Source organism: Rhynchophorus ferrugineus, unplaced genomic scaffold (genome assembly GCF_030347505.1).
Source record: "Rhynchophorus ferrugineus isolate W39M unplaced genomic scaffold, kcgeb_rfMv2 rfM6, whole genome shotgun sequence".
Classification (NCBI taxonomy): domain Eukaryota; kingdom Metazoa; phylum Arthropoda; class Insecta; order Coleoptera; family Curculionidae; genus Rhynchophorus; species Rhynchophorus ferrugineus.
In genome coordinates this window covers 45,126,886-45,148,090 of record NW_027472585.1, presented here as the reverse complement: position 1 = coordinate 45,148,090, position 21,205 = coordinate 45,126,886, and the positions used below count along the sequence as shown (strand labels likewise).

At 33.1% G+C, this 21,205-nt stretch overlaps 1 protein-coding gene across 3 annotated transcripts in view; it reads right to left on the bottom strand.

Annotated features, from left to right (window-relative positions):
- The window catches only part of LOC143198116 (uncharacterized), a 317,200-nt gene that overhangs the window by 118,312 nt on the left and 177,683 nt on the right, over positions 1 to 21,205 (bottom strand). For all 3 annotated transcript variants that reach the window (XM_076407133.1, XM_076407132.1, XM_076407131.1), the window contains one exon: positions 6,563 to 6,676. In XM_076407133.1, coding sequence (XP_076263248.1) covers positions 6,563 to 6,665 — 103 coding nt within the window. In that variant the 5' untranslated portion in view covers positions 6,666 to 6,676. The remainder of the gene's footprint in view (positions 1 to 6,562; positions 6,677 to 21,205) is intronic.

The following is a 21,205-nucleotide window of genomic DNA, read 5'->3' as shown; positions in this document are numbered from 1 at the left end:
GTCAAATAGATGAAACAATCTCCATCTTTGGGAAGTTATTTTACAAATTGCTTCATCAATCGCAACATTATGTGCAGCGGAGGTAATCGATCTTTATGTGGAGGTGTGAATGTTTCTTGGAGGGCGTTATTTTCGTTCAGTGATTGATAAATTCTAGCTTCAAAAAAGTCTTGAGAAAATAATTTTCAGTAATCCATGGGCGTTCTCTATACATTCTTCTTATCAAATAATTTTTTTTTACTTTTCCAATGTTTTAACAAAAGTAAAAATCGATCGATACTATAGAAAAGTGTATAGAGAATGCTCAGGCTAAAATAATTTAAATTTTGAACAATTATCTTAAAGACATGTTCCTCAGGAATTAAGCTTAGAAGTTCTAGCTAGATTTATTGAATACTGATAGAAATATAGAAATATGTGTGACAAAAAAAGGGAAAAAACAACCCAGTACAATCCTATATACTATACAAAACTGTCCTATTCAACAAGTAGATCTTAATGACGTTTGATGATACCTACAAAACGGTAAGGTAACGTGCTGTATTTTACTGTAATATTGCGAAATTTTTCTGAACGACAGTTATATTCGAACGCGACTGTATGTGGGAGTCTGATGTGGGCTCTCTCGATAATTTCCACTCAATGTCAAGTGTCTCTCTTTTTTATGATCCCGTATTAAAATAGGTATATTTAACTATGATGTGCTATAATTTATGTTAAGTAATGACGGGTTAATTTAACAGATTAGGTGCGAGCTGCGGAAGGAACAACTTTACGAGGGAAGTTCCAAAATAATTTACAGACATAATATAAAAAGATGAATAACAAATTCATAAATAACTTGGTAATTTAGACATAAGCTCTGTAAATACGCCATTAAAATGTGAATTTGTTCAACATAATGTAAAAAAAACAAACAAATCAAAAAACATTAAAGTTTATATCTTAATTATTTTTTAAATGAAATAAATGTCGAAGTCACTAATGGGTCTAATAAAATATCACCTTGTATTAAATATTACGAAATATTTCATTACAACTATATAGTGTAAGAAATTATCTTGAAGAAAATATCAAAATATATATAAATCAGTTGAAAATACTGAAACAGTTTATTTCTTGCAGACCTGTTTTGGCCATATTAATCTTATAAATTTTAATCTCTAGTAAGATATGAGTTTAGGATTCTTGTAACATTGAGTACAATAGGTTGTATTCAAAATATTTTTAAATTTATTACTTTTTACTTTAGAACTATAACTTTTTACTATAAATATTGTGTTATATTCATTCAACTATACAAACTATAAATAATATGTTTTCAATCAATCAAAAAACATTAAAGTTTATATCTTAATTGTCGTTGAAAATATTAAATAATTAATTTTTTATATGAGACATAGTATATCACTGTATTAGAGGTAATTGTAAAATTTGTTTTGTAACAAAGTCGTAACCAAATATTACAAGTAATAAATACATTAATTTGTGTAAAATGAATGAATTCGTTCAACATTATGTAAAAAAAAACAAACAAATCAAAAAACATTAAAGTTTATATCTTAAATTATTTTTTAAATGAAATAAATGTCGAAGTCACTAATGGGTCTAATAAAATATCACCTTGTATTAAATATTACGAAATATTTCATTACAACTATATAGTGTAAGAAATTATCTTGAAGAAAATATCAAAATATATATAAATCAGTTGAAAATACTCAAACAGTTTATTTCTTGCAGACCTGTTTTGGCCATTTTAATATTATAAATTTTAACCTCTAGTAAGATATGAGTTTAGGATTCTTGTAACATTGAGTACAATAGGTTGCATTCAAAATATTTTTAAATTTATTACTTTTTACTTTAGAACTATAACTTTTTACTATAAATATTGTGTTATATTCATTCAACTATACAAACTATAAATAATATGTTTTCAATCAATCAAAAAACATTAAAGTTTATATCTTAATTGTCGTTGAAAATATTAAATAATTAATTTTTTATATGAGACATAGTATATCACTGTATTAGAGGTAATTGTAAAATTTGTTTTATAACAAAGTTGTAACCAAATATTGTAATATAAGTAATAAATACCTTAATTTGTGTAAAATATTAAAAATTATAAAATAGTCTGTGGAATTTTAAGACTTCATTTGTTGGTGAGTTCTTAGTCCCTATGTGGGACATAAGACAAAATAGAAAGCAGTAGATATGATGAACGAAGGCCATAGAAAACAAATTAAAAATGAGCTGCAAGGATGTCAATAAATAAAGAACGATGCAATTTTATTAAAAATTTAGGTAAATAAATTATTCTTTTATCAAATAAGCCTGGTTTCTATACAGCTTATTGTTTTTCTACATATATATTTTAAGTGAAAAATATGTACCAAAGATAACAATTATATTAATAAACGAAGTAATGAAAATACATAGATAAAATGAACCTAAATGCATAATTTGCACTGATGGAACACATGCCACAAATAGAAGACATTATGGGTTATTGACAAACCGCTGAAAATTCAATAAATGCAATAAAATATGTAACTATATGACAATTTATTGAATAATTTATCAATTATTTTAGTTATTTACTTAATAGGCTTAAGCTTTATGAAGTCAATTTCTGTATTGAAAAAAATAAAGTGCATAAATGTGTTCGTTTTAATTAATATGCAAATATACTATTATGAGAAAAACCTAACATTAACTGAATAGATTCAACCACACGTGGATCACTAGTTTTAATAAATATTATTTTATATTAAGAGCAAGCTACAAATATTTACAATGCTGGCAGTACTGTAACAAATGTAAAAAATAATCATAATAATAAAGAAACTAATTAAAAATATAAAACCCTGGTTATTATAATGACTATAATTTCAAGTTCCTATCAACACAAGCAAGAATATTAATCATAATCATGTAGAAACTAACAAAAATATTTTCCCCTGGTTATTTTAATAAATATTTCTTGCAACAGTGTTAGACCTCCAAATATCAAAAAGTTAATAAATAGTGTCATATAATTAATTAAAATTATTAGCAACAACTGAGAATTAACTTTAGTTAGAATTTGATTAAAATACCAAAATTGCTAGTAAATAAAATATATTAAATATGGTAAAAGGAAAATCCATTACATTCTCAATATTATTTGCATCAAAGCTATTAATATTTTGTAGATTTATAAATAATTAAAAAATATTGAAACCTCCATAAAATAAAATAAATTCAATATAAATGCGATTAAGAAGCTCATCATAACGTTGCGTTTCTCTATCACGAATTAACTTCTAACCTATGAGAATTCAACCACTGTACCTGGTATGCAGATATTCCGTACTGTTTCGGTAGACATGGGACGCACGGTACCGCGAAACTGTGAATAAAATCCGATCGGGTGTTACGTAATCTTCCGTTGTCTGCCCGAGAGCGAAAGAACGGCCAACAAACATATGTCTTTTATAATTACATCTACGGGCGTTTTGCATTTTATCTGCTGCATCGGGTGGGAGAACGAAGTCAACCGCGAAAGAACACTTTTATGTGGTAAATACTGAAAGTAGATGGGCGCCGATAAGACCGAAACTTCCAGATTCGGGCCTGACAAGTTCCTAGTGGCCTATCACCGATCCCTATCGCGCGTGTTCAACGTGATTCTTATTTTCCTACCTACAGAGTCCTGTTTAATTAAATCATACAAATATTTACCAAGTTTTTCTTACGAAGTTTGTTCCGCAATATTTTTAGATGGTGCTCAAGCTATCGATAATGTGTAGCATGATAATTTAAGGCTTACGATTAAAGTTCAAAAAAAGTGTATTCGTGATTTAAAAAAGTGTATTGGGACGAGTCCTTTATCGTACATTCGGAACTTGCCTATATTCAATGAAAATGTTATTGTTACATTTACAGATGCCACTTTAATCCTAGCTATTAGAGATAACAACACCAAAAAGTTATGAACAGCTACTGTCGAAATACGATACTGGAAACACTCTTTTTTTTTCAACGATGAGGAATTGGAAACTGCAACTGTTATAATTGACGATTATTCTTCAACAATTAGTATTTCAGGTATTCTTGAATTGGCAGAAAGACAGTGATCAGAAAAACTGTATAATTAGGTTGCAATTGGTTCCAAATAGATTATCGAATTTATAATAGTAATAATAATTATAAAAAATTGTCCATAGACATAGTGATACTGATACACTTGTAACAATAAGAGAACTTCAATCTTTAGGCGACATAGTACGATATGAAAACCTATTTAAAATCTGTATACAAATCAATTGACTGAGAGCTCATTTTTGAAATGTTTAAATCAAATAAAGAAAGTTCATATTAATAAAATTGATATTTTCTATAAATCAAAACAAATTATAGTTCATAATTTTTATATACCAATCATTATCATCATCATCATCATCGAGAATATCAGCTGATGAAACGTTGTGTGTGGTATAATTCAACTCGAACAAATCTCGTTTTTTTGGAGATATCCAATTAAATAAGCCATTTATTTCAGGTTCAAGATTAATTATCTTTCGGATAATATTTGATATATGTCGATTAAAAGGAAATTTATATCGTCCTTCGTATAAATCAAAAAGAAAATTAAGGCTATGAAATTATAACTTCTATATAAATATGTTAGAATAATGAGTTATACAATGTGCTATTATAAAAAAATGAATTAATATGAATTGTTTAAACTGTTTAAGTGACAAAAAAAATTTAATACCGGACAGTTTGAAGGGTTTGCTATAGATAGTTCTTCACAATATTGTTACTATAACAAATGTTAAAGCATTATTAATACTTTTTATTAAGTATAAAAAATGTTCATTCATCTAAGATGTCCTATTAGAAGCCAATGAAACTGTTTAAATACACGAAAAATATTGCGTGTTATGTGGTGGCTGATAGTTGAGTGAACAATTTACATATACTGTGATATATGTGCGTCTTGTTTTAGATGTCTTTAAGGCAAAGCTAGTTGACAAAGAACGCCTTGGTCAACCAGAAATTATTCGAAAATGAAGAAACATAATAAAAAAATAAGCTACCCCTTATATCATGTTAGGAAACATGAGACATATGTTAAATTGTGTAAAGATAACCTCTGAAGAGGTTAAATGGAAATTACAGACATTGCTTGTTGAGAAGTAAACAAAAGAGGTTGACAAATGATGGAATCATGAACAAGTGTCTGATTATTGATTTGAATGGTGACTCAGAAAGTGATAGTGACTGAATGAAACTTTCGGGATGTGGAATTATGATCCAACGCTGACAATCACCAAGATAGGGTGACGAGAATGGACACAACTAAAGTTGAGTATATAATTAATATAGGATAACTGTAGAAAATCATATTGTACAGTGTAAACGATTTGTATACAAAGATGTGTGTGTGTCATTGTAGCAAAATCTATATCGGTTAGAATGTATGAGGAAATAATGAACAGCAACTATTTTGCAGACATGGCAAATACACCATGGAGAATGCAGTAATTAAATTTAACTTTGTCAAGAAAATTGTCTACGGGTAGTAAGTCAAGAAACTAAGAACTATATCGTGGTATTAAAATGACTTGACAAGAATTAAATAAAAAATAATAAATATGCTCTCTAATGAAAGTAAAATGTAACACTTAGATATACAGTTGTTAATTAGGTGGTTTAGGCTTGCAGGGGATATCACCCCAGAAAAAAACGCGCCTAAAACTCTGCCTCATAGGTGGTGTGGAACAGAGTTCAATGCAAAATATAATAAAATAAACCTAACCTACAAACTATTGCAGTGTATAATTAACTGTAGTTTAAATCCGTGAATAGTTGACGTGTTAGAAGTAACTAAAATTAAATCCATTTGTTTTTAGGTTAGTCCTAACCCTCAAAAGATGCGTGTATAAATTTGATAGCTGTCGGATCATTAGTTTGTAAATTATAGCATTTTGAGTAAAGCGTGTTGATAAAATATTGTTTTTTGAAGGGATAAGATACAGTTGAAGCAAAAACTTGGCTTGATACCGAGTTTAATACAATGAAATTAAAATTAATACACATATCCTAAAATTCATATATAGAAAAAAAAATAACTTGATGAAAAATCTTCTAACAAATGTAAATTGTCGAGATATATTGTTTTTATCACTTAAAGTGCCGACAATTAAAAGAATCATCCCTCAATAGTGGTCACTTTCTCGCTCTATCAAAAACCGCGAATAATTCGCGGAATGTTCCGTTCGAAGTGGGTGGCAACCGTCGGTCGCAGTGGTCCACCTCGCCAAAGGCAAGGTCGCTCTGCGAGGTATTCCTTTGCTGACCAACACACACACACATAGTCGCCTCTAGAGATGACGTGCGAATAAATAAGGAATTAAATGGGTCCGGCGAGGCTCGATTCGGTGCCGTTCCTTTCATCGAGCGCCGCGTCGTAAAAACGTGTGATTTCTAAAACTAAACCGGCGACAACGAAACGGATTCCCCGAAATCGCTCGAGAGGAATCGACAAAAAAAAATTGGGAGCAATTACCTGAAAATCTGGCCAGGAAACGGTAAAAGGGTGATGCTAGGGGGGCAAGCAAACAGCGGAATAACGAAATATCCCGCATGCCCGCCCAGGTCCAGCCGGCCATCACGTACGCCACTGTAAAAAAGAAAACAATAATTAATAAACGCCACAAAATTTTTTTTTTTTAATCGAAAGAACTTCTAATATAATAACAGGTCAATTGAAAAGTCCCCGGCACATTTTTTTGGCAAAATTAGTTTTTTTTATTCAACATAATTCCCATTAAGGGTGATACACTGATTATAGCGACCCTCCAACTTTTCGATACCATATTTTTAGTTCGATTTGTCCTCCGAAAATAGGTCTCAGTTTCGGCGATCACCTATTCATTTTTTTTTTTCACAATAACAAAAGTTGCTTCACTCAAAATGCTATAATTCACAAACTAATGATCCGACAGCTGTCAAATTTATACACGCATCTTTTGAGGGTTAGGGTTAACTAAAAAACATATGGATTTAAGTCTACTAGCGCCATCTATGTGTCAGGCCGGGGATTTTTCAACTGACCAGTTAAAATAATATCCTATTTCGATACTTTGATAATAAAATAACACCCAAAACGGATGTCCTATTTGTTCAAATATATTTACAAAATTAAATTTTTTATTATATTTTAAAGTCTCCTTTTTACCAACGATGATTTATCCGGACTGAACGTGAATTCCGAACCACGGTTGTCGGCATTAAGTCTACTGACCAACAAATCATCCCAGAAGACATCCGGTCTTACCCAGCCTGGTTACTGACATTTTCCTTGTCGCATTTTGCACTCTTGCCTAGGACAACCACAAACATAAATTTACGACCATGCCCCAGTAGGATTCGAGCCCGGGGGTATCGCAACAGCAGGACGACCGTCCTGTCACCTTTACCACTGCGCCAACCAAGCTAATAGAGCAATATATTTAGGTAGGTATTAAGCTAAATTGTGTTTGTATATAGTAGAATATAAAATACGTGTACCAGATAGATTAAATAAGGTTTTTGTTTATTTTTACTTAATTATTACAACGATTATAATGTACATATTTTATTTTAAAATATGTTCTTTTAGTTAACAATCTACGTTTGACTATTTTTTACTTTTTAATGATTTCGTTATTTATTTTTTGAAGTCGGTTCATTTTTTAAAAATATTTTATGTTTCTCTCTTTAGTGTTATATATTTATTCAACACATTATACTGTTGACGCTGACAAACTATTGACGAATGAATTTATAGCGTGAAAAGAGAGTTTATATTAGACAATCTAGATAGCTAGTTGCTATTCAGCTATTCGGAACATTACGACGTTAGAACAATGTTAACCTTTCTCTGGTAGTAATTACTCAACCGATATATATATTCATTTATATATCTCGCTCGCCAAAATATCCTTTAGCGCGGCGAACGGTTCGCGTTCCCACACTTTTCTAAAAAAAATCAAGCACCCATAGACATTTTCTTTTTAAATACCAAGGTCGTCCGAAAGCAATAAGGATAAACCAACCGTTCGCACCATATCGACGCCGCCGCCATAAGCGAAAAATTAATACTCAATTACGAAAAGCGTCCACGGTGGAAATTGTCTTGAGTCGGCAGCCGCGAGACCATCGTCGAAGAACGACGAGTCGATGGTCAGCGAGACGAATTGAAATTTATTCAAATTAAGTAATTACTATTTGCGTGGGCGTACCGAACAGCGGCTACTCTTTGAACCGAAAACGTAGATATATTCGGGTTTCAATCAATTAACAGTTAGTAAATTATCCCATCATGTAAAACAGGGCTCGGAGTGGTTGGGAGGATACGTTACTATACAGTCATTTCCGGGTTTGGTGCATGCGCACTATCCTGCATAGAATAAACCATAGAAAAGAACAAACCATATAATAATAAGTAAATTGTTATGTTATTCACGGTGGTCTAACATACATTGGCTTTAAAATATGGAAGAATAGGGCAGAATGTAAGGTTATATTTGTAAGAGATAAAATCCAAGGACCATCGATTTTATTTATAATGGGAATGTTAGCCGCCAAATTTATAACACATCATTTTTAACGACATCGAATAGGTATCAATATATGCCAAAATTTAATGATAACAAAAACAGGGAAGAAAATGATTCATGTTGTGTTCGAGGTAGTCAATTCATTAATGGAATTTGTGGATCAAGAATAGTAGCGATCATAGTTGATCATAAATATTAAATAGTTGATATATAATAAAAATAAATTATAATATAAAAATTAAATAAATTAAATAGAGCTCAATACGCGCCAAACCCGAAGATGACTGTGGAGTAAGGTATCCTGTGTTTGGGTAAAGCGGTGTGAGGTATGGATGGTAAGGCAGTAGTGCTTGATGGAATATTTACCACTGTTAAGTATCCCAGAGCTGTTGTTATTTATTTTATATTGTATTGTAAAAAGATGACTGTGGAGTAAGGTATCCTGTGTTTGGGTAAAGCGGTGTGAGGTATGGATGGTAAGTCGGTAGTGGTAAGTTAAGAATCCCAGAGATGTTGTTGTATTCAAATTGTATTGGATATGATAACGAATATAGTATAGTACAGTAAAGGGTATTGTTGAATTTGGAATAAAAGTTGTATTTTTATGAGAAAGGTCGGGGTTTATTGAGTGTTGGGATATACTGATTATTAATTGAAATATTCACCATATTATGACGTTAAAGTATTGTTAACCTTTCTATAACAGTATTTGGTTTATTGTAACCAACTTTACCACAAGACAACGTAATATTAATTTAATTCATTGAAATATGATATCGGTACATAATTTAGAGTATGCAGAATATGAGTGATTAATAAATAGTAATGAATGAATGAATGAATAAATAATTTTTCATATTGTAATAGCCCGTCATCGCAATCTAAAATATACAAGTGTGTGTAAAAAGAATCCAGTCCTTCCTGTTGAAATTTTATTGGAAATGATAAAGAGTATAGTAAACTTTTATATTTTTTGCAGGCTTCTTCAATAAGCTCTGTGATTCTATATTCCATACACTATATTATAACGAATATAGTTCAGTAATGTTGTACTATATAGTTGAATTGTTCACAAATAAACCGTGGATACATTCCTGTTCTATACACATCTAGTATATAGGACATACAAAATTTTTTTTGTAACTTTACAGTTTCATCTACATTTTTGTTTTTTTCATGTTAATAAAATTATTCATATGATTTCAAAACAATAATCAATGATATATATATAGGCCATCTTGTTCAATGACCGTTATGGATAAACTATCTACCTGCAATCAATGAGCCTGTACTGTATTATTCACTTTTCATAAACAAAAAAAAAAACAAAATATGACGAAAATAACTTTTTAGAACCTCCACTTTTAAAGAAATAAACTTTGAGTACGGCTTCACTGAATAAGTATTGCTAGTCATTAGATAAACCGAATATACTTTCTCCGCAAGCTTACATTTTAATAAAAATAGTTAAATTTCATTAATATCTATTTTCCATTTATTTCCAAAGTCAAACAAACGTTTAAAAATTATATAGCAGACCAGAGGACAATATAGTTTAGGAATTAAAATTATTTCAAATATGTACCGCAATAACTTCACAATATGAATATGTATAGACATACGTGGAATTTCCTTTGACTATTTTATTACAAGAAAAATGAATAACTTTTAATTAAAATGTATATTAGATACAGGCATTTGAAAACGTGAATCAGTGAACGGAAGAATAGAGTGAATCAGAAAAATACTTGCAATGTGAATTAATTTAAAAGAAAAAAGTTGACGAAGATATGAATGTCTTGCTTTTTTAACCGACTTCATAAGTATTCATAAGTACTTCGTAAGTATAAAACTCTGTGCAAAGTGGGTGCCACGCGAGCTCACTTTTCACCAAAAAAAAACGACGAGTTGATGATTCGGAGCAGTGCTTGAAGATGATCGAGCGTAATAAACGCAAGTTTTGCGTCGATATGTGACAATGGATGAAACATGGCTCCATCATTTCACTCCGAAGTTCAATTGAGAGTCATGCGACTGAATTGCACACGATGAACCCGCTCCAAAGCGTGGGAAAACGCAACAGTCGGCTCGCAAGGTTATAGTGTCTGTATTTTGGGATGCGCATGGAATAATTTTCATTGACTACCTTGAAAAAGGAAGGACCATCAACAGTGATCATTACATAGCGTTATTGGGCCGTTTGAAGGACGAAATCGCCGAAAAACGGCCGCATTTGAAGAAAAATAAAGTGCTCCAGACAATTCACCGTGTCACAAGTCAGTGAAAACGATGGCAAAAATCCATGAATTGGGCTTCGAATATACTTCCTCAACCACCGTATTCTCCAGACCCCCAGTGACTATTTCCTGATCTCAAAAGAATGCTCGCTTGGAAGAAATTTTCGTCGAATGAAGAGGTGATCGCCGAAACTGAGACCTATTTTGAAGTAAAGGACAAATCGTACCAGAAAAATGGCATCGAAAAGTCGGAGGGTCGCTATAATCAGTGTATCACCCTTGAAGGGAATTACGATGAATAAAAAAAACTAATTTTGCCAAAAAAAATGTGTTTCACTATGGTAGGCCGGGGACTTTTCAACTAGACTGTTAAAATTAAATTTCGAGCAAAACAAATCAAATTGGTTGCTCGGCACCGACTTCAATATGTTATTAAATATTTTATCACTTTACTGAAGAACATGTTAACTGTAAGATACCGTATATGAACACGTTCAAATACAATTTCAAGAAACATAAATATTATTAATATATTCAGAAATCTGAAATCATGAATCAGTTTAATGTAAACGTATGCAACTTATACAGGATAGGACTTTCCAATAGATGTATAATCGTTACGTAAAAGAAAAAAAAGTCTGATTCATAATTGTCAGCGTGTGTGAGAGCTTGTGCTACTACCTATGTGACATACTTACAGAGCTATGCAAAAAAAAACAACAAATAAGTGCGTTAAACAATCTTAAAAGATATCGACCACAGACTGAACTGAATGGCAATTGTGAAAGTTGGGGGGAAAATCGGGCGTTTTGTTTCATCATGTCTGTCGATTTACAAATTTGAATGAACCTTGCGATAAATCAAAATAGTAGGGAACAGATAAATCGAAAGATTATGAAATATAATATGTTGTAACAGTCGATATAATTATTAGTTTACGCTAGGACATATTGTGAATGAATAATTAATTTACCTTGTGACGGATATGTTGATAATTGGATTGTGTGTGTCAAGAGACACCTAGGTCAGCTTCACTTCTATTACACGTTATATAAAGCGATTGTGGGAAATAGCCGATACTATCGAAATCAGACAACAGTGAGTGTTACACAAGTCGTTTTGCACTTCATATCAAACAATGATCTAAAATAAACGAAACAACTTTTGTTCTTATTATTCTTAGAAGAAAACTAGAAGAAACTCATTAAAAAGTAAAAAATAATCTTAATTTTTTACCTACTTATCTTTTTACAATATTACTTTAACTACTATCAACTTATCAGTTTGAAGTCGGTGCCGAGCAATAACTTAGTTTTTTTTTTGTATATTTTAAAGCCTCTTTTTACCAACTATAGGTTTATCTGGACTGAGACTAAAGTTTAACGTGGGCGCCGAACCACGGTCCTCAGCGTTAAGCCTACCGACTGGCGAGTGACCAACTTTAGAAATCATCCCAGAAGACATCCGGTCTTACCCAGCCTGGTTACTGGCGTGACTGGGATCACTTTCCTTGAGGATCAATTACAAACATAGATTTACGACCATGCCCCAGCAGGATTCGAGCCCGCGACGATCGCAACAGTAGGAGGACCGTCCCATCGCCTTTACCACTGCGCCACCAAGCCGTCTACAAATTAGATTTGTTTTGTTCGTAATTTAATATTGTATACGTCACAAAATTATATTATTTTTGTATTGTTTGGGCTCGGCACCGACTGATCATTTGCTAGTAGTTAAAATAATATTGTAAATAGATAAATAGGATTAGGTAGATATTAAGCTAAATTGTATCTATATAATCACTACATAGTATAAAACAAAGTCGCCTTTTCTGTCCCTATATCCCTATGTGCGCTTAAATCTTTAAAACTACGCAACGGATTTTGATGCGGTTTTTTTCAATAGATAGAGTGATTCAAGAGGAAGGTTTATATGTATAATACATGCATAATATACTAAGGCAACATTGCTAATTTTAGAGGTTTCTAACGTGATGTCGTAAATTAACCTATTTTTTTAGGCTTATTTAGCAATTAGCAAAAACGCTGCCTAACCCTACGAGCTAGATCAAATTAATGTACTACAGTAGTGTACATCATAAAAAGGTCTACAAAAAAGTCCGCGATGGTATATGTTTATCTTTTAGGGATAACCCACATTAACCATTTTTATTGTTTACTTTTTACGTGAGAAAATGGCTTATTTACGAAGCTATTTTAAGCAATACGGCATTAATCCTTATCGAATTAAGTACCTTAAATACAGTGTGCAATTAATATAGATCAATATGGTTCCTTACAGCATGTAAATTAAACAAATATTTTCGGAGACATTACAAATTTAAAGTTTGCGTTTAAAAATGTGTAATGTAATAAAAATTGTATGAATTTAAATATTCCAAAGATAGCAGGAAATCTTCATAGTAAGTATAGGGGAAGAGGAACTGTTTTACTCCAAATTTAATGCGTGCAGGCCAAGGGCAGTAATGAATGAACCAAAAATACTGGATCGATTTTAATCATGTTTTCATTGAGTGACATAGGCATATATATTTTATGCCCGTGCAAAGTCGGAGCGGGCCGCTATGTTTTTATATACAACGTTCATATTTTTTCTGTAGTGTATTTAATTTAGTATCAGCATTGCACCCGTGCGAAGCCGGGGCGGGTCGCTAGTAAAATATAAAATACGTGTAGTAGATAGGTCAAATAAGTTTTTTCTTTATTTTTATTTAGTTATTACAACGATTATATACATAGCTTATTTTAAAATGTTTTTTGTGTGTTCTATGTGTAAGTTTGATTAATTTTTACTTTTTAGTGAATTCCTTATTTATTTTTTGAAGTAGGTTCAATTGTTTTGCTAAATATATTTTATTTTTCTCTTTTTAGTGTTACATATTTATTCAATAAATTACGCACTTATTTTATTAAGTATTACAATGGATAGCCCAAGTAAAAGTACAGCCCGTATAAGGAAAAATAGGACTAAAGAAACAATGATTGAAAATAAGGAATGTTTCAGGCTTTGGGGGGCGGTACGTAGTCTAGGTGATTTGACAAATGTTCGAATAGAACTAGAACAACAAATGTTGCTGCTCTTTTGGGAACCAAATTCACGACCTCCGCGTGTGGGCTCAATGTTCTACCCATTACACCATAGAAACAGTTACCTAGAGCGTTTCTATGACGTCTCATATGATATGGTTAATGCTTAAAAACCAAACTGGCTGACTTTATGCCGAACTACTTCCGATTTCTCGTCCTATCAGTTCAGCAATAACATTATACACCAATATCTGATTATTGTAGATAAAAAATATGTGAAAACATTGTACGTGCCTTTTCAATTTGAAGTTTTCCCTCGATCTCCCCCCTTCCCCTCAACTGATCCTGATTTGGTTGAATGGGACCACCTCGGAAGCGCATTCTTTTCTTTTATTTTATCAGAGTCTAAGTAGTGGTCAATGAGTCTTTCTAGATAAGTACCTAGTTCTAAGTTACTGTTGATACGAATTGTAAGTTAGTTTTAAAAATGTGTGTAAATAAAGGCTTATTGATGTATTATACTAATTCTAAAAAAAACATTACTAAAGGTTATCGTTTTATTGTTCGAAATTTGATGTTAATGCCGCACTAAGATGAGTATGACGAAGAACCAAGGCAGATATTGAAAATCGAGGGAAAAGAAAAAGGAATAAAACTTATTGATAATTTGTTACTCTAGAAGCACAAATAAAATTATTTTTTCATCGAATAATTGGCTGAGTCCAAATTAATTTAGAAATTAACAACATTCATTCACTTCTTTTGGACAACATCTTGATTGAATCTGTGAATTAAAAGTAACTATACTCATGTCAAATTATCAGGTAACTATGAGTGTACCAGGCATACTGCCTCGAATTTTTTTAATACTTTTAGTTAACGGGACATGTGAACAGACAAAATTGTTGAAAGTAACGTGAAGTAATCGGTCCCTGTTGGCTTCAAAATTCAGTTACAATTTAAAGTTAATCAGAAATTAATCCAGCTTCTTAGACGTAGTCATTTATTTCTACAGAATTTGAAAAAATGTCGTATTATAAACCAACAAACTATAGTTTGTAAAAAAAATTACTTTTTCTTGTGGGAAACTTGTGGTGAATATGTGAATACCAATAAAAGCATGAAAAGTGTGATTATTAATGATAATCGTTTGAGCTTGTAGATTAAAAGAAAAATGGTTCTTTCAACTTGCTCATTTAAATTAATGATAATCAACTGATTTTTGGACAACTTTAACATTCAAATTTATCAGCCAATGACTGTTGATTTCAACATAACATTTACGAATATGTCAATAATAATGCCAGAGACCGGAGACTTACTGAGGATGTGCTATATACATTAAAAGAGAATAAACTATTAGTAATCGACAAATACTTTGGAAAAATTACAATTTACACAATTTTATCACTCGATAAAGCATATAAGAAAAATCCCGCAAAATTTTTAACATAAAGTCCTTTACAACAAACAACCCAAAACACATATTCTGTTCAAAATTATGCGGTTTAAAACTTAGTGAAGCTAAAAAAGGAGGAAACCAAAAGGGTTTCGTCCGTCTCTCTCCCTCTCGCGCGCTCTCCGGTTCCGAATGGTACTGTCGGAATATGATTATGCGGCTAGCGCACCGGTTCCGTACCACGTTTGAACCCGCCGACCAGTTATCGTTTTCCCATAACCTTGACCATAACCCAACACCTTTTAGTCGATGGCAGCACTTCTTTTTTCTGGTGTTATTATTGAGACGTCCGAAGAAGAATTTTTATAATCGGAACCCCGTAATAAGCGCAAAGATCCTTGTCGATCGTGACATAATCCGTTTTTATTTGTTAGGAGCGCGGTGAGAGGATGCGGTCGTTTGATATTTACCAAACACGATAAATCTTTGATTTTATTACTGTCGTCGTTGGGTAATTCTTTTATCTCAATAAGATCTATCCAGTTATCCCCAGATTAATTAAAAAATATAACATAAAACAATTGCAAATTCCATATTGTGGAAACAAAATGACCCGAATTTTTGGAGGAAAAAACAAGCTTTGGAACTATAAGCCGGTACCCGTTAACTCGCAACATTTAACTCACAGTTGATAATCACATATATATAAATAAAACAGAATATATAGTCTATTCAAAGTTTTTGTAACAAATAGATTGAAAAGTCCCCGGGCTGACACATAGATGGCACTACTAGAATTAAATCCTTATGTTTTTTAGTTAGCCCTAACCCTCAAAAGATACGTGTATAAATTTGACCGCTATCGGATCATTAGATTGTGAATTATAGTATTTTTAGTGAAGCAACATTTGTTATTGTGAAAAAAATGGATAAAAAGGAATTTCGCGTGTTGATAAAATATTGCTTTTTGAAGGGAAAAAACACAGTTGAAGCAAAAACTTGGCTTGATGCCGAGTTGCCGGACACTGCCCCAGGAAAATCAACCATCAAGGATCGGTATGCTCAGTTTAGACGTGGAGAAATGTGCACCGAAGACGGTGAACGTTGTGGACGCTCAAAAGAGGTTGTTACCGACGAAAACATTAAAAAAAATCCACAAAATGATTTTGAATGATCGTAAATTGAAACTGAATGAAACAGCAGACACTCAGAAGATATCAACTGAACGTGTACATTTATCAATCACGAATATTTGGGTATGAGAAAGCTTTGTGCAAAGTGGGTGCTGTGCGAGCTCACTTTTCACCAAAAACAACGACGAGTTGATGATTCGGAGCAGTATTTGAAGATGATCAAGCGTAATAAACCCGAGTTTTTGCGTCGATAATGTAACAATGGACGAAATATGGCTCCATCCTTTCACTCCTAAGTCCAATCGACAGTCATGTCCGAGTGGACTGCACACAATGAACCCGCTCCAAAGAGTGGGAAAACGCAACAGTCTGGCTGGTAAGGTTATGGCGTTTGTATTTAGGTATGCTAAGACAATGCACCGTGTCAAAAATCCATGAATTGGGCTTCGAATTACTTCCTCATCCACCGTATTCTCCAGATTTGCCCTCAGTGATTATTTCCTGTTCTCAGATCACAAAAGAATGGTATCGCTGGTAAGAAATTTTCGTCGAATGAAGAGGTGATTGGCGAAACTGAGGCCTATTTTGAAGCAATGGACAAATCGTACTACAAAAATGGTATCGAAAAGTTGGAGGGTCGCTCGCAGTGTATCACCCTTGAAGGTAATTATGTTGAATAAAAAAAACTAATTTTGTCAAAAAAAATACGTTTTACTATGGTAATTCCATTTGAGTTTTGCTTGATAATCCAATTATAGCATTTATTTTCATCTCCTGGATTCTACTAATTTTGATTTCTATACCCAGATACTTAAATCTATATACTTGTTCTATTTTGATATTCTCAATATGAATCTTTATTACCTCTGGCCTCCCATCATCATGATTTTTGTTTTCCATCTGTTTAAAATTGTCTGCAGACAAAGTACCAATGTTCTTATAAACACAGAGTATTTCTTGTATCTGTCTGGAAATAACCAACCTATTGAATCAGATGAGACACCAACGAAAAAACACAAGAGGATGCTGCAGTATTGAAAGTAAGTGTGATAACTACTACAGCTTAATTAGCTTTTTCATCTATAGTAAAATGTCGCGAAATGACAAGAACCTAATTATATCACTTGACGGATGCCCGATTTTTCAAGCAGAATTAGATAAATAACTCGGCATATATTTCGATGATAGGTGAAACTGGAAACATCATGTGAGACAAAAAACAGAGCAGATTAGACTCAAAGTCAAGCAACTGTACTAGTTAGTCGGAAGATACTCTCAACTTGACCTAAAATCAAAGAGATTGGTTTATCAGTCAATCATAAAGCTAATTTGGACTTATGGGCTGCAAGTATGGGGTTGCACTAAAACATCAAACGCAACTAGTAATCCAAGGCATCCAAAACAAAGTTCCTAGATTAATCACCAATGCTAATCGCAACGAAGAGCTGCACCACCACCTCGGAATCAAAAAACATGAAATAAGGTTGCTATGACAGCAATGTGGAAGTAATAGAGTTACTGGCCAACACGAAAGAAATCAGAAGATTGAAGCGAACCACCTTACACGACAATGTGTAGTGTATAAGTGTATTCTTAACTCTAGCTTAAGTAGCTTAGTTCTATTTTAATTTGTAATTACAAGTATTAATGTAATTACAACAGAACAGTAAGATATAATTAATAATAAAATATATTAAAATACGAACAAAATGTTCTATGAGCTGTTAAAACCTGAGTTAAGATTGTTAACGACAACAGTATTCCGTATATCGCTCGTATCAAGACTACTAAAACTAAGGAAACAATTTCATAAGGCCTGTATCACGAACAAACAATACTATAATTATAAGCAGTCTAGACGAGACAATGACTACACATATCCTTTTAGTCGTTCCTTCAAGAACAAGAGGTTATATAGAACGACTGATACTGACTGACTGACTAAAATTCAGGGTTTCCTTCATATTAAATAGAATTGAATCATTAGTATTACTTCCTAACATATTTTATACAATTATGTTAAAGCACTTGTGGCGACCGCCACGACCCTTTAGGCCACCACCAATTCACCATCAACAACTACAAAGGTTGGCAACGCCGGTGGATTGGTACCATGCAGTTCTGGAGTATAAAAGGCCATCACGACGGCGTCTCGCTCTCTTTTCTTATCACCGTCCCCCTGTAACAGTACCACTTCCACAGCGCTACCGTACTTCCTTCACCTTAACTTAATATCCTGTCCATTCTCCCATCGACCACATGTATCAATCGTAAGTTAGAATAAACAACTTTGATTCAACCAGTGTTTTTAGTTCCCGTGCAAATTCTTTCCAAAAATAGTAGTGAGTGTTCTGATAAATAATCGCCGCGGCAGCCACACATTTCGACCGATCAACCGACCCGACGAACATTCCTACAATTGGTGACCCCGACGTGATCAAAGTGCCTAACAGGTAAATCAACTCAACATAAGCCACTCGACAGGTGCTTGACACGTACATGGAAGGATAGCACGAGGAACAGAACTCATCAACATCACGTGGTCGACGACATCCCACGAGACTAGCCTGATGGACGAAAACCACAGAAGCCCATCATGTATACCAGCAACACATGAGCACCCTCGCAACACGAAACGGGACACGTAACACATTTACAGGTACCCTCAAACAAAGCTAAACGCCTCAAGACGAACGACGTCCTGCTACAGCTCCGATGGCAGCTGATCCCGTAAAACTCCTCGTTCAGGTTGGGATCCCCATCTCATCAGCAGTCCCCGGGTGTTTGTTTGCGTGATTGCGGGTGCATTCCGGAACTTGCACCACATATAGGTACGTTCCACGGCTGTTCCACTAGGAGGGGAGTTATGTGGCGACCGCCACGACCCTTTAGGCCACCACCAATTCACCATCAACAACTACAAAGGTTGGCAACGCCGGTGGATTGGTACCATGCAGTTCTGGAGTATAAAAGGCCATCACGACGACGTCTCGCTCTCTTTTCTTATCACCGTCCCCCTGTAACAGTACCACTTCCACAGCGCTACCGTACTTCCTTCACCTTAACTTAATATCCTGTCCATTCTCCCATCGACCACATGTATCAATCGTAAGTTAGAATAATCAACTTTGATTCAACCAGTCACTAAATAATATCAAATCGTTTTATTAATTTACACTTTATTAATTTTATAATTCGTACTCGTGTTGTATTTTAATATGTATGACTACCGCAACTAGCGACGCTAACCCAATCAAAATCGTTCCAAAGATTAAGGCAATAGCGTCTATAATAAATTGTATATTGAACTCCAGAATGTTTATTACATATAACACTATGTGGATGTCACAACATATGCCATTAATGCCCACAAGAAATAATTTTGCATAATACCGAACATATGTTCGCATTATTATAAATATTTATAAACTCATTAGCAAACAAATGTAAAAAGGAGAACACTTATTAAAATAATATAACGCTGTTTTGGCCGAATCGTTCGACAATAGATCTCAAACGAAAATGATTATCCGATCATTCGAACTGTAAATCTTTAATATATATTTTGGGTTGGTAAATAATTATTACGGTTTTAGACATAAGACTTACATGATCGCTCGTATATGAACTATTTTCTTAATGTAAAAATCACATGGCAAACATATCGCAACTAGATATTCATTATTCTACATCATGTCAGACAAAAAGCAGAGCAGATTAGACTCAAAGTCAAGCAACTGTGCTGGTTAGTCGGATGATACTCTCAACTTGACCTAAAATTTAAGAGTTTTTGACCCAAAACAAAGTTTTACGATTAATTCCCCAATACTTATCGCTACCGGTGACCTCGAAATCAAATGGATATACGAATGGATCCGAGATTTTGGATTAAAACATGAAATAATATTGGTAACAGTAACGTGGACGCAATACAGCTACTGGATAACGTGCAGGAAATCAGAAGATTAAAGCGAACCATACCACACGCACGTACGAAGCATATCTAATGTAAGATGACATTAATTTAAAAAAATACAGTCATAAATCGTATTATATTAATCATTAAACACCTTAATATTTATCAATTATTTAAAATGTTTACAAATGTGCTGTTGATAAATCATAATTTCTTCTGTGTGTCCATAGATGGGTTCCATCTATGTAAATTATGTAGTTAGTCTCATTTTAACTTCTGGATATTTCCATTACTTCCTTTACGTATTCATATAGTTCCTTATAGTTTATACATATTTCTAACCTAAAATATATACTACAAAAACAATAAATACACCAAGCTGATTAAAAGAAAAATTGCATTGTTCTTTGCCTATGTAGTTTACTCTTCAATTCTCTTAGTTTGACTTCCAAGTCGTTTTGGTTGCAAGAGAATGCTCTGTGTTTGTTTTTGTTTGGTCCAAGTGTCAAAACTTCGTGAAATAAACGTCGCCATCGATAACAAATGATCAATATGAACCATGTATTGATCCAAAAACGTCCAGAATGGATCCGAAAACCCTATACAGTGATGTTACAGCACGATAACGCACCGTCTTATAAACCAAAACCGGTCAAGGAAGCGTTGAAAGTACTCGGACGGAAGGATAAACAGTTTTTTTGGGATGGCATCCAGAAATTGCTTGAAAGATGGGCAAATGTAAAGAATAAAATGGCCAATACTTTAAATAAAAACAGATTTATGGAAAATTATGGTAGTTTTTTCTCTCAGAAAAAAAAAGCGGTAATGACTTTGCGTCCTTTTTTCCATTACTATAATACATTGCATCTACAATAT